Source organism: Thalassophryne amazonica, chromosome 5 (assembly GCF_902500255.1).
Source record: "Thalassophryne amazonica chromosome 5, fThaAma1.1, whole genome shotgun sequence".
Lineage (NCBI taxonomy): Eukaryota > Metazoa > Chordata > Actinopteri > Batrachoidiformes > Batrachoididae > Thalassophryne > Thalassophryne amazonica.
In genome coordinates this window covers 33,181,733-33,200,125 of record NC_047107.1, presented here as the reverse complement: position 1 = coordinate 33,200,125, position 18,393 = coordinate 33,181,733, and the positions used below count along the sequence as shown (strand labels likewise).

Genomic DNA, 18,393 nt, shown 5'->3' with positions numbered 1-18,393 from the left:
AATAGTCACATTGTAGAACTTTGTGACCAAGATGAAAAAATGTCGAACACGTACAAAAAATTGCACTTGTTGTGTGTGGGCCGCCAGAAGAGGAGGTACTGCTGGCGCTCTGCCTGAAGTGCGGGCTTCAGGCACGAGAGGGCGCTGCCGCCATGGACACAGCCGGGGGTGACAGCTGTCGCTCATTACCTCTTGACAGCTGTCACCCATCTACTCAACATCATCTCACTCCATAAAGACCAGACGTCATCTCCACCTCGTTGCCGAGATATCATACTTCATTGGAGGTAATATCCTCAGCCTTTTGTAAATCTGTTTATTGTGAGTGTTTGCAGGAGAACCGGTCGTTTTTGAGGAGGCTGTGCAAGACGGCGCTCCTTTTCAGCTGAGACCGCTGCAACGCGCTGAGTGTGAGGTGGAGGTGGCATTCCCACCGTTATTGTTACTGGGTGTACACACACCCACACTTGACTGGCTTTGTTCTTCGCCAGCAGTACCAGATCCGACAGTCGGGGACGGTGATCACCAGGGAATTCGGGACTTGGCGGCTCCAGTATTCACCAGGTTCTGGGGCGGCGGAAATCGTGTGGTTCCGGCTCTCCTCGGGACAGACGTCTTCTATCCTCGAGCCTGCCCACACGTCACCTTTGTGTATTGACTGTTGTGATATTCTGAGATTGTCTGTATGTTCGTTGTGCACATTCACAACATTAAATTGTTATATTTTGGCTCATCTATTGACCGTTCATTTGCGCCCCCTGTTGTGGGTCCGTGTCACTACACTTTCCCAACAGGATATCTCTCAGCGTCATGGACTCCGAGGGGCGTCACCCGGCTGTTGAACGACCAATGGGAGAGCAGGGAGTGCTGGCATCTGCAGGAGACGTGATTGGTGAGCTGCAGCACATTCTCACCGCCTTTACGGCTCGGTTGGATCAAATGACTGAGCAAAACATCCTCCTGAACCGCAGGGTGGAGGCTCTCTCCGCACAGATGGCGGCGAGCGCTCAGGGCGCTGCTGCAGCTCCTCCTCCTGCCGACCCTGTGCAGGATATAAATGTTCCAGTGGTGGTTCAACAACCCCTCCCACCATCCCCTGAAGCATACATAAGCCCTCCTGAGCCGTACGGAGGTTGTGTGGAGACATGCGCGGACTTTCTTATGCAGTGTTCGCTCGTCTTCGCACAACGTCCCGTCATGTACGCGTCAGATGCTAGTAAAATAGCTTATGTGATTGCTCTGCTTCGGGGTAAAGCACGCGCCTGGGCTACGGCGCTCTGGGAACAGAACTCACAGTTGTTATCAGCATACACTGGGTTTGTGGGGGAGTTCAGAACAGTGTTTGATCACCCTAACAGAGGAGAGACCGCTTCAACAGTGCTGCTGTCAATGAGACAGGGACGCGAGAGCGCAGCCGCTTATGCAGTCAACTTCCGCATCGCGGCTGCGAGGTCCGGCTGGAATAACGTTGCGCTCCGCGCCGACTTCATAAACGGACTGTCGTTGGTTCTGAAGGAGCAGCTGGTAGCTAAGGAGGAACCGCGGGATTTAGATGGGCTTATCGATCTCGTTATACGATTAGACAATCGGTTGGAGGAACGCCGTCGGGAGCGAGGCGAAGGACGTGACCGGATACGCGCCGCCCCTCTCCCTTCCGGGTTCGAAAAGGGGCCACCCTCCCCACGCTCCACAGCCGCAGCGCTTTGTGGGGCAACAGCTCCCCCTGCTGACGTTGTTAGGGAAATGCACAGGGCCAAAATGGGGAGGCTGATCCGTGGAGAGTGTTTTCTCTGCAGCTCAACTGAGCACACACAGAGAAAGTGCCCCAAACGGCCAAAACGACAACACTTGCCCTTAGAGACTGGGCTAAGGGGGGGTCAAAACATTCAAGTAAGACACACACAAATTGCCACACGACTCCCAGTCACAATCCTGAGCGGGGATTTAACCCTTCAAGCCCGAGCACTGGTGGACACGGGGTCAGAAGGGAATCTGCTATACAGCAGATGGGCAAGGGAGGTAGGGCTCCCTCTGGTGGCACTTCCTTCGCCATTGCAGGTGCGGGCACTAGATGGCACCCTCCTCCCTTTACTCACACACAAGACACAACCAGTAACTCTGGTGGTGTCTGGAAACCATCGGGAGGAGATTGAGTTTTTTGTAACTCCTTCTACCTCCCGCGTGATTTTGGCATCCCATGGATGTTGAAGCACAATCCCCGGATTGATTGGCCGTCTAGGGTGGTGGTTCAGTGGAGCGAAACCTGCCATCGGGGGTGTTTAGGATCCTCGGTTCCTCCCGGTTCACAGGCTAAGGAGGAGGTCAAAGTCCCTCCCAATCTGACGGCAGTGCCGGTTGAGTACCACGATCTTGCTGACATCTTCAGCAAGAATCTGGCACTCACCCTTCCCCCGCACCGTCCGTACGTTTGTGCCATTGATTTGGTTCCAGGCGCTGAGTTCCCATCCAGCAGGCTGTACAACCTCTCACGACCTGAGCGCGAATCAATGGAGACCTACATCCGGGACTCATTAGCTGCCGGGCTGATCCGGAACTCCACCTCCCCGATGGGGGCAGGTTTCTTTTTTGTGGGCAAGAAAGATGGCGGACTCCGTCCATGCATTGATTACAGGGGGCTGAATGAGATTACGGTTCGCAACCGATACCCGTTGCCATTGTTAGATTCCGTGTTCACCCCCCTGCATGGAGCCAAAATCTTTACTAAGCTGGATCTTAGAAATGCGTATCACCTGGTTCGGATCCGGAAGGGAGACGAATGGAAGACGGCATTTAACACCCCGTTAGGTCACTTTGAGTACCTGGTCATGCCGTTCGGCCTCATCAACGCCCCCGCGACGTTCCAAGCCTTGGTTAATGACGTCTTGCGGGACTTCCTGCACCGATTCGTCTTCGTATATCTGGACGATATTCTCATCTTTTCTCCTGATCCTGAGACCCATGTCCAGCATGTACGTCAGGTCCTGCAGCGGTTATTAGAGAACCGACTGTTTGTGAAGGGCGAGAAGTGCGAGTTTCACCGCACGTCTTTGTCCTTCCTGGGGTTTATAATCTCCTCCAACTCCGTCGCCCCTGATCCGGCCAAGGTTGCGGCGGTGAGAGATTGGCCCCAACCAACAAGCCGTAGGAAGCTGCAACAGTTCCTCGGTTTCGCTAATTTCTATAGGAGATTCATTAAGGGCTACAGTCAGGTAGTTAGCCCCCTGACAGCCCTGACCTCTCCAAAAGTTCCCTTCACCTGGTCGGATCGGTGCGAAGCCGCGTTCAAGGAGTTGAAACGACGGTTCTCTACTGCGCCAGTTTTGGTGCAGCCCGACCCTAGCCGCCAGTTCATGGTTGAAGTGGACGCCTCTGACTCAGGGATAGGAGCCGTGCTGTCCTAGAGCGGAGAGACCGATAAGGTTCTTCACCCGTGTGCCTACTTTTCACGCAGGTTGACCCCAGCTGAACGGAACTATGATGTCGGCAATCGAGAACTCCTTGCGGTGAAAGAGGCTCTTGAGGAGTGGAGACACCTGTTGGAGGGAGCGTCTGTGCCGTTCATGGTTTTCACTGACCATCGGAACCTGGAGTATATCAGGACCGCCAAGCGGCTGAACCCCAGGCAAGCCCGCTGGTCACTGTTCTTCGGGCGTTTTGACTTCCGGATCACCTATCGCCCCGAGACCAAGAACCAGAGGTCGGATGCCTTGTCCCGGGTACACGAAGAGGAGGTCAAAACTGCACTGTCGGATCCACCGGAGCCCATCCTGCCTGAGTCCACTATCATGGCCACCCTCACCTGGGACGTGGAGAAGACCGTCCGGGAGGCCCTGGCACAGAGCCCGGACCCAAGAACAGGTCCGAAGAACCGTCTGTACGTCTCACCAGAGGCCAGAGCTGCAGTCTTGGACTTCTGTCACGGTTCCAAGCTCTCCTGTCATCCAGGGGTGCGAAGGACCGTGGCAGTTGTCCGGCAGCGCTTCTGTTGGGCGTCTATGGAGGCAGACGTCCGGGAATATATCCAGGCCTGCACCACCTGTGCCAGGGGCAAGGCAGTACACACGAAGGCCCAAGGACTCCTCCAGCCGCTGCCGGTGCCTCATCGCCCCTGGTCCCACATCAGCCTGGATTTCGTCACGGGCCTCCCGCCGTCACAGGGCAACACCACCATCTTCAAAATAGTGGACCGTTTCTCCAAGGCGGCCCACTTCGTGGCCCTCCCGAAGCTCCCAACAGCCCAGGAGACAGCAGACCTCCTGGTCCACCACGTTGTCCGTCTGCATGGGATACCCTCCGACATCGTCTCAGATCGTGGTCCCCAGTTCTCCTCACACGTCTGGAGGAGCTTCTGCAGGGAACTGGGGGCCACCGTGAGCCTCTCGTCCGGGTACCATCCACAGACGAACAGACAGGCAGAGCGGGTCAACCAGGAACTGGAACAGACCCTCCGCTGCGTCACATCCGCGCACCCGACGGCCTGGAGTAACCATCTGGCCTGGATCGAGTATGCGCATAACAGCCAGGTGTCTTTGGCCACCGGCCTCTCCCCATTTGAGGTGTGTTTGGGGTATCAGCCCCCGTTGTTTCCCGTGGTGGAGGGAGAGGTCGGTGTGCCCTCGGTCCAGGCCCACCTGCGGAAGTGCCGTCGGGTGTGGCGCACCGCCCGCTCTGCCTTGTTGAAGGCCCGGACGAGGGCGAAGACCCATGCAGACCGCCGGCGATCCCCGGCCCCTGCTTACCAGCCCGGGCAGGAGGTGTGGCTTTCCACGAAGGACATCCCCCTCCAGGTGGACTCCCCGAAACTTCAGGACAGGTACATTGGCCCCTTCAAGATCCTCAAAGTCCTCAGTCCTGCCGCAGTGAAGCTCCAACTCCCGGCTTCACTGCGGATCCATCCGGTTTTCCACGTGTCACGTATCAAACCTCATCACACCTCACCCCTCTGTGCTCCCGGACCGGCGCCCCCTCCTGCTCGGATCATCGACGGGGGGCCGGCTTGGACGGTGCGCCGGCTCCTGGACGTCCGTCGGATGGGTCGGGGGTTCCAGTACTTGGTGGACTGGGAGGGGTATGGACCTGAAGAACGCTCCTGGGTGAAGAGGAGCTTCATCCTGGATCCGGCCCTCCTGGCTGACTTCTACCGTCGACACCCCAACAAGCCGGGTCGGGCGCCAGGAGGCGCCCGTTGAGGGGGGGGTCCTGTTGTGTGTGGGCCGCCAGAAGAGGAGGTACTGCTGGCCCACCACCAGTGGGCGCTCTGCCTGAAGTGCGGGCTTCAGGCACGAGAGGGCGCTGCCGCCATGGACACAGCCGGGGGTGACAGCTGTCGCTCATTACCTCTTGACAGCTGTCACCCATCTACTCAACATCATCTCACTCCATAAAGACCAGACGTCATCTCCACCTCGTTGCCGAGATATCATACTTCATTGGAGGTAATATCCTCAGCCTTTTGTAAATCTGTTTATTGTGAGTGTTTGCAGGAGAACCGGTCGTTTTTGAGGAGGCTGTGCAAGACGGCGCTCATTTTCAGCTGAGACCGCTGCAACGCGCTGAGTGTGAGGTGGAGGTGGCATTCCCACCGTTATTGTTACTGGGTGTACACACACCCACACTTGACTGGCTTTGTTCTTCGCCAGCAGTACCAGATCCGACAGTCAGGGACGGTGATCACCAGGGAATTCGGGACTTGGCGGCTCCAGTATTCACCAGGTTCTGGGGCGGCGGAAATCGTGTGGTTCCGGCTCTCCTCGGGACAGACGTCTTCTATCCTCGAGCCTGCCCACACGTCACCTTTGTGTATTGACTGTTGTGATATTCTGAGATTGTCTGTATGTTCGTTGTGCACATTCACAACATTAAATTGTTATATTTTGGCTCATCTATTGACCGTTCATTTGCGCCCCCTGTTGTGGGTCCATGTCACTACACTTTCCCAACAGCACTGATGTGACACATTGTGTTCCACAAAAGTAAATAATTTGATGTAATTTGTGGTTTTTATTTAATTTCTGCATCTTTAAATGAATCATTTTTGCTTGAATGTGGACTTGGCTGCACATTCAGTTTCAGGCCCAGTTAATATTAAAGGCTAAAATAAAAATAAAAAAAATATGATGCAGACTTGTTTGAATTGAGTGGTGGATGATTTCTTGGCAGTGGGATGGAAATGTTGACAGTGTTGCCACAGTTACTTTAGATACTTTAGCTACATTCAGCTGCTGCTGATAACTACTAATCCTGCTTAGGTACTTTTAAAATTGAGTAATCAGTAAAGTAACGTTACTTTTTCAAGGAATAATCAGTAATTGGATTACTTTTTCAAAGTAACCGTGGCAACTCTGACCAGCGCACATCAGTGTGTGTGTGTAGTTCAATGACTAAAAATAAATGGTAAATGGACTGCATTTATATAGCGCTTTTGTATCTGCATCAGACACTCAAAGCACTTTACAAATAATGCCTCACATTCACTCCGATGTGAGGATGCTGCCATACAAGGTACTCACTACACACCGGGAGCAACTAGGAACTTGCCCAAGCGTCCTTCGTAATTTTCCGGTCAAGCTGATTTGAACCGAGGATCCTCTGGTCTCAAGCCCAACGCTTTAAACACTAGACCATCATCTCTTTAAATTTCCTCTGGGAATAATAAAATACATCTATAATCCCATGAAAAGCACTTTACACTCTTCAGCAGAAGACAGTTTTCAGATGTTTACAACAAAACATCACAAAATACATTGGTTAACACATACGCACAGAGACTGCACATAGTGCCATTGTGAGCACATGGTGCTGTGTTCAGTGCCGCTTGTGATCAGCAGTGATCTGGTGCATAATCGTGTATGACAATATGAAACAAAACTTTAAACTGCTGTTGTGGACAATCGGTCTCGATAATCTCATATTTAGAATGTAGACTTCAAGCATGACTGGAAATAGGCAATGGGGGACTGGGTTAATAAAGGAATAGCTTATTTCATCTTATTTTATATATACTGTATAGGCCATACAGTCTTATGCAAAACTTAAAAGGCACTGCAGAATTCTGACAACCCAGTATATTTGTCTTCCTTCCTGAATGGTTCAACAGAAACTCAAATTTGATATGTCCAAACATTCATATTCCAGCAACAACAACACAATCAAAGATGAGACTTTCAGGCTGTATTTAATCTGATTCACAATCATTTTACTGTTGATTGTCAGCAACTCCGTTTGTGTCATCATGTTCCAGGAAGGACAGCTACAAAGAAATCAGATTTATTCATTTATTTATTAAATGTCTCGAGATGAACTTGATTATCAAGTTACTGACCTCACTTAAAAAAAAGATAAAAAGAACAGCAACCTTTGATTACATAATCAACATCCTGAAGGACAGTCCATATTTTACAGGTGAAAAGTGGTTCTCCATCTTATTAATTTATACATATTAGTTAATTAGCAGCTTTAATTATTTGTCAATTGTTGTTATTCATACTATATTCTTGAAAGGTTTTAAGATAATAAAATGTGCCTTGGATCTTTTACAGTACTGTGCTGTTTCTGCTGCTATGTGTAGTACAACTCGGAGGTCAGAAGGAGTGACGCATGTCTCAACCTTGATTTGTGGTTGATGTGGTTATATGACATGTGCTCTTTTATAACTATAGAGGGCTGAAGAAGACACTGTCCTGGAGTGGGAAACTTTTTGGGAAACCTTTTGCTTTTATTACCCAAGACCAAAAATATATGGTCATCAGGTATTGTGAAGGTCTTGCCTTCACAATACCTGATGACCATCGTCTGTCTGTGCTCAGCATAAGTCCAGTCCTGTTACTGCCAGAGTTTTCAAATTCAACAGATGGTTAAGCTTGACCTATTTTAACAGGTCAAAAAGGTCACATTCCTGTTTCCTATTTTTATGCTATGGATCATGCAAATCCACTTTTTTTTGGGGGGGGGGGGGGGGGGGGGTCGACATTCTGGCAAGGACAAGGTGACAGCCAATCAGAGTAGAGAAGCACTGCGACATCACTGGCTGGTCTCTCCCTGGCTGATAATTCAAGATGGTGGAATCCACTCCGAAACCGCTGTGTTTCTACGTACATCTAACATGTTTCTCATGTATTATGTAAAAACTAGTGACCGTAGGACCTTTGTGGCCGGGACGGTGGTGGGATCAAACCCCGGACTGTTCGCACTAAAGACCAGAACTCTACCAGGTCAGCCAAAGGGAAATTCCCCGTTAGCCAAGCTAGCAGGAACGTCTTTTCAGTCTGGACTTCATCTTGCTACATATATGCCCACCATTTTTTTTTTACTTCGTCCTAAAGTCACTGGTGCATTTAAGCATGTTCTGTGACTACTCATATCCTGCCGACAACGCCAATTGTGACCGTAAGACCTTTGTGGCCGGGACGGTGGTGGGATCGAACACTGGACTGCTCGAACTAAAGACCAGAACTCTACCAGGTCAGCCAAAGGGGACCAAAGTCAAAGGTCAAAGTGTCTTTATTTGTCTCCCTAAGGAGAAATTTGCCTTGGACAGAGGGGAATTCCCCGTTAGTTAATCTAGCGGGAACATCTTTTCAATCCAGACTTCACTTTGCTACACTAGCAAGAAATAAACATTTGTAAAACCGAAAAGGTTGTTTTTGTAACGTATTAACACCTCTGGAATGATTTACAAGACATTTTGCGGACGTCAGCATTCACACGCATCACACGTGGTCAAAGGTTCCGGTCTGTTCAAAAGCTCATGTGTGCTCACATGCACGTCCTTCTGCAGAGGGTACATGCGCATACGGCCAAGGGTATTTAGTATTGCATTATATTTTATATTAGCATCTGTCTGCACAGAAATTTTCAATTACATGTGACACAAAAATAAGCTGTTAAAAGCTCGTAAGTCCTATTGTGACTGCAGCAGTCAGTGTTGGGTTTATCCGCATTTGCACAGGAGTGCAGTAAAAGGCAGCTGGTGTTGATTCACACAGACTGTGACAGTGTGCTTACAGTATCTGTCACTCGCCTGAGATTTAAAATGGCTCTAGTGAAAGCCTGTGCAGTGTTTTGATAGTTAACGTACACACTGGTGAACCTGCATCCTGATGTCACTCTTCCAGGTTGATCTTGGCGTTTTTCTGATGGAGGGCACGGGCAGCGGCTGTGCAGCGGAGCTCACTCCTCCATGTCTGAGTGATGTGAACGGGAGCAGTGGCGGTCAGGTCTTTGAGGTGCCCTTGCAAAATGTCTCCTCCAAGCGCAGCTGGCAGTTTGAGGGTGTGGAACTGCTGCAGTCCTTCAAACCTCTCATCATTCCCTGCTACACTCTAGTGGCTCTTGTGGGCATCTTTGGCAATTACCTGCTCCTCTACGTTATATGTCGAACCCGCAAGATGCACAACGTCACTAACTTTTTTATTGGAAATCTGGCCTTCTCGGACATGCTGATGTGTGCTACGTGTATACCTTTCACACTGGCCTATGCCTTCAACCCACAAGGCTGGGTGTTTGGCCGTTTTATGTGCTACCTGGTGTATCTCATCCAGCCGGTCACAGTCTACGTGTCAGTCTTCACTCTAACTGCTATTGGTGTGGATAGGTAAGTTCTGCATTGCAGCAAGACCTTTGAAATACACAGCTTTGAATGATGGATTGTTTCCTTTGATCAGTGGCAGGGTTGAGTCTTAGTGCTTGTGCAGTTGTCCAGAACAAGTGAAAAACCTAGATACACAAAATAAAAAATCCTGACATGTAGGCCCAGGAGATTTGAATTTTTTGTCATGTTTGATTAAAGACTTCTTAATATTTTTCTTCAACAGAGTGCCTTTGTCCTTTTTTTTGTTTGTTTTAAGTGGAAAACTCACCAGAATCCTTCAAATACAAATTTGTAATTTAAAATATTTAAATCCTTCATTTTCACTGTGTTCAGAAAAAAAAAAAACTTGACTATATGGACAATGTCATTGTAGTTGTCTTTTACACCTCTGGACAACCATACTTGATGTTTGGCTTTCTTCATGACTCACTGAGAGACTCCTCCAGCAGCAAAATAATCTATGAACCCAAAACCAGTTTTGACCAAATCTTTACCACCTACTGGGATATCCACCTGGCTGCTGCAGATAAATGGTTATTTTAGAGATATGGGGATGGATTGGTTGATCCATCTCCATATCTCTAAAATAAATAACTCCTCCCACTCGCTCCCCCTGGGACACAAACTCACAATCACCGGCATGGGAGGCGGACACTCTGACCAGCTGTCTTAAAACCCAGGCTCTAGCCTGAGCGGCCCGAGTATCATTTAGCTATTGGGGTAGTGGGGCCTATAGACCTTATTGGAGTTCCGCGTGCGCAGGGGTTGATGGGATGCCAGTGTTACAAACAAACCCCCGTGCTTCACTCGCTTCGGCAAAACAGTATATCGCTCATGAGCACACGCTCTTCGGGGACATTTTGCATCTAAATCACACCAATTTGACAACAAAACGATATTCAGAAGCTTTTCTGGTAGGAAATGAAAAAGTGTGCAAGTGAAAAACTTCTTCAGGCAAGTAAAACTGGTCACCAGCCTGCACAAAAACATGAAAAAGCTAAATGTCACTGTAGTGGAGGAGGGATCAACAAGCACTAAACTTTATTATCACATACCTGGTTTAGCTCATAGCCAAGTTGAAGTGTTGGGTTTGGCTTCCCATCAGTGAAGTGTACACTGCAGACACGAGAATTTTTGTTGGATGTCCAGTTCTTTACATAGCCAGAGCCCAGCTGCTTTCTGGTCACTAACTTTGTCCATTCTGCTCTCCTGGCTGGCTCAGTTGGGAATGGGAATAGCTGAAATGGCCTTGGGCAATCACAATCCCCAGATGCAAACCTGCAGTTGTGTAGTCCACACACTCTCTGCTTCCATCTCTCAATAGATTATGTGCTATTCCCACAGTCTTTCACTGCACATATCCTGCCTGTCTTGCCTCTACTACCAGTTGAACATCTGCTGCTGGTCTGGGAGCTGTGGATCACTGAAGGCCAAGTGTTGAGAAAGAAATAAGCATGAATTGCATGAATGAAAACAAAGCCGGATACAACAGAAAGCAGTGCCTGATGTGCGCGTACGTGGGTTTGTTTGTAACAATAGCGGCGACCGGAAGTGGATTCCTGACATGCGCACTCGGAACTCCGAAATGGTCTATCGACTACTATATAACAGCTGAGTTGGATCGTTGTCATTTGATTGGTGCTTTGTATGTCACATGACATGGATTATTTGTCCCATTTATGTTGTGCTACATTTACCATGCAAATTTGGTTCCATATGTTTTGTACCCTCCCCATGTTTGCGTGGGTTTCCTCCGGGTGCTCCGGTTTCTTCCCACATCCAAAGACATGCAGGTTAGGTGGATTGGAATCTTTAAAATTGTCCGTAGGTGTGTGTGTGGGTGTGTCTGTTTGTCCATTTGTGGCCCTGCGACAGACTAGCGTCCTGTCCTGGGTGTACCCCGCCTCGCGCTCTATGACTGCTGGGATAGGCTCCAGCCCCCCGCGACCCTTAATTGGACTAAGCGGTAGAAGATGCATGGATGGATGTTTTGTACCGTTGCAGCTTGCAACCACACAGGAGCAGCATTTAGTTAAAAATTGTAGAGTTTGTTTTGCTGATGGATAAGGATTTGAAGGAGCTAATTGATGGTGCTAATTCTTCTAACACAAAAAAATCAAATCCACTACGCCATAAGCCATCTGGAGGCATGAAGAGCTGTTAGGATGAAGAGCGGGACAAATTTCCGAAGTGATTTTTCACTGGAGTGGGGAAACTGCAGACAGTAGTCTGTACACGAAGTCAGTGCACGGCATCACAGACTATATCCTCAGAAATGTTTTTGCAAGTTGACTGAGAACAATTTTGGGCTGCTTTTTAACCTTCGTCTTAAACTGCTGACGTAAAAGCACCGGTGATGCACACCAAAATGTAAGTCCCTTTTCTGTTGTTTATAAATCAATAAAATGTCAAATGACAAGGATCTATTTCCGCTGTTATTTAAAACAAATAATGAATGTTTTCAGTGGAACGAATATGTCATTCAGTGAAAGCTGGAACGTACCATTCAACTCAGCATTCACCTCATGAAATATTTGTACCATTGAACTCATAAACGTTCATTAATTTTATACTATTGCTGGCCTCCGTCACACTTGTGCTTCTGTTTGCCTTCCTGTGACTCACATAGTTACAGAAGCCATTGGTTCTTTTTTTTTAAACACTGAATATACCTGTGTGTGTGTGTCTGTGTGTGTGTGTGTGTGTGTGTGTGTGTGTGTGTGTGTGTGTGTGTGTGTGTGTGTGTGTGTGTGTGTGTGTGTTGTTTTTGTACTTTTTATTTCCATCATTCAAAAAACGATATTGATAAAACAAAATAATGTGATTGTTACACCACTGGTGCTCACTCAACTTTGCTGTAAATCGTTAAATCATTTTCCCTGTCTGTGTACTCAGACAAGTCCTTTTTGCATGACACAAGTAACAAACTTGACAAAATGCTTCATGTCAAAGCCTGCAAGGCATCTCAATTGCAGATGTGTGCCCAGAAATTCAACGCATAATGTGAGCAGCAGAAAGACAATAAAAGCCACAGTCTGAGGCATTCTTTTAACTCCTCTTATGCCACTTGTTACAGCTCCACATTGACGTCAGTTTAATATTCTGCACACTGGCCCTCAAAACCATTGTCACAATGTCTTAAAGACGACTGCAAAAAATGACACTGGTAAACTGGGAAAAAACAAACAAACCACCTGCTTCTTCTTTCGGGCTGCTCAGCAGATCGATTGTTTCCATCTCACTCTGTCCTCTGCATCTTCCTCTGTCACACCAACCACCTGCATGTCCTCCCCCAGCACATGGCTAGAAAGTTCAAAGGTTTGTTGAAAAGGCATGGCAGTGAAGTTCAAAATATCTTCAAATTCCTGAGTTTATTCTCCTTTGTTATAAAGTCTATTATTTTAAATAAATGTAATTTGTGTTGCAGTCTCACCAAAACTGAATGCAATGGCAGAAAGATCCCTCATAAATTTAGTGGATAATGGTCTTGTGCTGGCAGTTAGTACGAGGACCATTTAGCAATAGATGAAACAATGGAACCTACCTGGCAAATGCAATGGATGAAGCAGTCTTAGGTAGCAGCCCTTTGGGCCTGTGGGTTCCTTGCAACTGCTTCCAGCGTCCTCCAACATAACATATCCCAGAAGGACTCCTTCAGTCGGACAGCTTCCCTAACCGCCGGTGTCCACCAAGGTGTTTGAGTGGTGATGCCCCTTCAGGCACCCAAGACCTTCAGGCCACAGCTCCCTGCTGCAGCTTCATCAATGGAAGCTTTGAATACTATTGCCCATTGTGGTTCAATGCTCCCAACATCCACAGGGATGCCAGAAAAGCTCTGCTGGAGATGTGAGTTGAAGATGTTTCGGACTGTGGGCTCCTCCAGATGTTTTGAGCTCACCTGCACTATCCGTTTGGGCTTACCAGGTCTGTCCAAGGTCCTCTCCAACCCTCTGATCCAACTCACCACCAGATGGTGATCAGTTGACAGCTCTGCCCCTCTCTTCACCCGAGCATCAAGAACATGCTGTCAGGAACATGGACCCTAAAAAGCTATACACAAATGGAAGACTCACAGCGATGTGGAGTGAGAAAAAGTATTTACTGAAAAAAGAGGCAAATGTCAGTGCACAGCAAGGCAAGCCAAAATCAGCAGCGGTATCCAAGTCATGAGATGTACACGAGGTCAAAAACAGGCAAAAGGTTCAATTTGCATGGTGAAGGAATAATGAGGCAAGAAAAGGGACAAGATCCAAACCCAAACACAAGACAAGAGCGTGCAGTAAGAAAAACGCAAAGCAAACAAAACCTGAACATAAAGAAAAACCCAAAAATGAATATAATTAAAATACAAAACCAACAGGCTTTGTGTTGTCAGGGTGCAAGTCTACTTTGTGTCCCTAGGGTGAATAAAAATTCTGCGGGTCACAGAGCTTTCTCTTACTGTGCACCTGTTCTGTGGAATGATCTCCCTGCCTCAATAAAACAGTCAGATTCTGTAGAGACTTTCAAGTCAAGACTTAAGATGCACTTATTTTCCCTTTCATATGGCTAGCATACAGGCATAGTATAGTACTATGCTTTTTACTCTTTTAAATTAATTTTATTAGGAAACGGAGCGACTCGCAGCCTCAACTTTATCTAAATTCTGGGTCTTTTATTGAAGCTTAGGGCTAGTGGCCGGCGATCACCTTAGTATTTCTTTTGTTTTTTTTGTTGCTTAATGCTGACAAATTATACTGTATTTTTGGTCTTTCTGATGTCTGATTCTGTTTTTTTCTTTTGTCTTTGTTTGAGGTGTGGCTCCATTCAGAGATGGGTGTAGTATCTGTTCCTGAAACCCTCCTGTCCTGTGCACCGGCAACATTTCCTGTATATTTGTTTTGTGAATTATTTTGTAATTTGTGTCAGTAGCATGGCCCAAGCAGAGGGTCACCCCTTTGAGTCTGGTCTGCTTGAGGTTTCTTCCTCAGATGGATCCCTCTGAGTTTTTCCTTAACACTGTCACCTGTGTGTTTGCTCTGGGGATTGGTAAGGTTAGACCTTACTTGCGTGAAGCACCTTGAAGCAACTTTGTTGTGATTTGGCGCTATGTAAATGCAACTAAATTGAAACTGAAATAAATTGAAATTGACAATCCATGACTAGCACAGAAGTCCAACAACAATCTACCAGTTGGGTTTAGATCAGGGACACTGTTCCTCCAAATCATGCCTCTCCAGGTGTCTCTGTCATTGCCCACATGTGCATTGAAGTCCCCCAGCAGAACAATGGAGTCCCCCATAGGACTCCAGTCAGCGACTCCAAGAAAGCTGAATACATTGAACTGCTGTTCGGTGCATATATACACACAACAGTCAGAGTCCACACCCCACCCTGCCAAAGGCACAGGGAGGCAGCTCTCTCATCTGCCGGGGTAAACTCCAACATAGGGGCCTCACACCCTGGGCAAATCCATAGAAGAATAAGGTCCAACCCCTAGAAAGGAAAGTGGTTCCAGAGTTGAGGTTGTGCGTGTAAGTGAAGCTCACCAGATCTAACTGTTAGTGCTCCATTCCCTGCACAAGCTCCGGCTCTTTCCCCACAGTGAGGTGACATTCCACACACCCAGATATAGCTAGTCAAGGCCCTCTACTTTCACTGCCACCCATGGGACAGTGTACCTGACCCCAGCGGTTCCCCCTGTGGGTGGTGAACACACAAGGTGGAAATGGAAAGTCCGTGTTGCCTTTTAAGGCTGTGCCCGTGGCAAACACAGCCACCAGGCGCTCGTTGATGGGCCCCCCATCCAGGCCTGTCTCCAGACAGGGACCCCGGGCTTCCTCTCGGTCATGTTTGCTCTTCCACATTTTTCAATGGAGTCATTGTGAACCATTCTTAGTCAGACCCCTCGCCTGAGACCAGTTTGCCAGGAGCATGAAGGCTCCAGACAATGCAACTCTGAGGTTCATGGGGACACACAAACCTTTCCACCATGATTCCCAGAGCGGAACCATCACCTTAAATATCAATAAAATTAATAAAATGATCTATTTAGATGTCATATAAAACAAATTCCATTCCGCATTGTGTAGTGTACATGAAGTAACAAGCTGCGTTTAGCATCTCACGACCACCTCCTGATCGCCGATCGTATGGTCGAATGAAAATCAAACCTGTTTGATATTATTCTGGTCGGCCGTCATGAGGGTATCCTGCTCCTGAAGAGCTACAAGCATCCAACCGCTCGCACTGTGCATGTGCAAACACCGCAGAGCTGTCTTGTAATGTTTTTTGCTGTTGTTGTTTTGTTTTTAAACTTAATTTGTAAAAAAAAAAGCCATTTGCAAAGCGAAAAAGTTGATTTGACAACCATCTGATATAACCGGGGTCCAAATAAATAGAACACTGTCATCTACTGGTGCCCAGACGCTTAGTACTTAGGGCGAATACTGCCATGAACACTACTGCTCATGGCAGTAGATGGCAGTAGAGGCCTTGAAAACTTGCCAAAACAAAATCCCAGATAATCTGTGTCTGCTATAGTGATTTAAGATGAGTGGAATTTAACAAACGCAAATACAATAACATCTATAAACCCAGAGAATATATTCATGAGAGTTTTAGGCACTAGAGTTTAATGCTGCTGTCCGTGGAGCCTGAACAGAGTGTCTGAAATGCATTTGTCCTGTCATGAACATAGTGAGATTACCCATAATGCACTGCTGGGCACAGCATGTGCTCACAAAACCTTAAAAATGAGCACATTACTTTAAAACTAAAACATATATCTGATGTTTTCACTTCATCAAATCAAATCAAATCAATTTTATTTATATAGCGCCAAATCACAACAAACAGTTGCCCCAAGGCGCTTTATATTGTAAGGCAAGGCCATACATTGGCCATTTTATAAAACGTCAGGCATGACAGTAATTTTAAATAACTTGTCCAAAATTAGTTTGGTTAAAATCTGAACCATAAGTTAAAAATGTATGCCTCTGGATGACGTGGGTGATATTGCCAGTGTATCAGTACGGTGTTAAAGAATTTTTTTTTTTTTTTTTGTGACCAGTTCTTCTTAGTCTGCAGAGGGTAGAGTGGTTTCTCCTGAAACTAGCTCGCTTCTGTTTGCAGAGTGTAGAACTATACATCTCTTAGGAAACTTTCAACAGGTAGGTCTCAATTGATTTTAAATTTTAAAAATGTTTGCTGCTGTTCAGCTTGGTTTACTATGTTATCGGTCTAAAAGTTATCAGAAAGATAATTAGTCCGATAATCGTTCTTAAAGTTATCTAAAAAGATAACCTGATAATGAAAACATTATCTTCGATAATTATCTGTTATCGGAAGTGTGCCCACCACTGCATCAGCAGAACAGTTATCTTCACAAAAAGGAGAACTCGTCACAGAAAAGAAAGAAAGCAAGACAAAAAAAATGACAATTTCTTTTGACAGCATATTGACTTGTTGGCAATATTACCCAAGTCATCCAGAGGCATACAGTTTTAACTTATGGTTAAAATTTTAACTAAACTAATTAAGTTATTTGATGTCACATCTGAAGTTTATAAAGTGAAAATATCAGATATATGTTTTAGTTTTAAAGTAATGCACTAATTTTGAAGGTTTTAGTGTGGACATGCTGTCTCCACAGTCTCCACAAGACAGGACAAATGCATTTGAGCCGCTTTGACCAGGCTCCACACAGACAACAGCATTAAACCCTTTGTATATTGTGCCTAAAACTCACTGACATTGTTATTGTGTTTGTTTTATGTAAAAATGCCAGAAGAAGCTCAGGTTGCTTCTCCATTATTTTCAGTTGGAATCACTGTGAGCTGTAATCACTTCCTGTTTACTCTTTAATGTCCTGCTTATGTCCTACACTGTTGTCTTTGTTCAAGAGTAATATATATAAGATGTCTGAAATTCAGTTTGCATTTATTAAATTCCACGCAGATTAAACATAGCAGACACGGATTATTTATTTGGAATATTTGTTTTAGCAAGTTTTCAGGGTCTCTACTGCCATCTCCTGGCCAGTAGTGTTCATGGCAGTATTCACCCTAAATATTGAGATATCCCATAATCCTTTGCACGCCAGAGAGTTGCTGCAGCCTCTTGCTGCAGTGGATGAAAAGCATAATGTTCATTTACAGTTGTCGTCATGTGGATTCTCTCTGTGCTGTTTAAACCGCAGCAACTCTCTGGTGCACAAAGGATTATGGGTTAGGGTCTGAGCATCTGGGTGCCAGTAGATGGCAGTGTTCTATGCATTTTGACCCCAGTTATATCAGACGGTTGTCTAATCACAACTTGACTTCTGGCCTTTGCAAGTGGCTTTTTTTAACAAATGGAAAAAAAATGGCATATTTTACAAAAGCACATTTATATGTAAACATTAACACACACGTCACATTAACATGTTGGTTTTTACATAGAATTAATGAGTCAACCAATCAGTGTTAGCGGAGGCTCATTTTACCCATAATCCCTTTGGCATCTATATGCGTTTGTTACAAAACTTCAGCATTATTTAAAATTAAAAGATAGCTATGTGTTATATTTTAACTTTGTACAAATTACAGAAATGACATTAATGGATTTATTCTATCTGGATTAATTTGATTTATAAATCAAAACCATAAGTCGAAACTGCTTTAGTTTCCAAGGCCTCTGCCTCACAGCAGGGCTGCTGTATGCTATTAAGGAGTAATGACTTTTGGTTTTTTTTGTGTGGCAGCCTGGCGGTCAGGCCTCAACTGCTTCACTGCTGCAAAATATGTAGCAAACAGGAGCTCCAGCAGTGGGCAGAGTGCACAAAG

At 46.5% G+C, this 18,393-nt stretch overlaps 1 protein-coding gene across 1 annotated transcript in view; it reads left to right on the top strand.

The window, feature by feature from the left end:
- The first annotated feature begins 9,118 nt into the window (after positions 1-9,118).
- The window catches only part of prlhr2a (prolactin releasing hormone receptor 2a), a 46,441-nt gene continuing 37,166 nt past the window's right edge, over positions 9,119-18,393 (top strand). Inside the window, exon 1 of the mRNA XM_034169942.1 lies at positions 9,119-9,592. Coding sequence (XP_034025833.1) covers positions 9,135-9,592 — 458 coding nt within the window. The 5' untranslated portion in view covers positions 9,119-9,134. The remainder of the gene's footprint in view (positions 9,593-18,393) is intronic.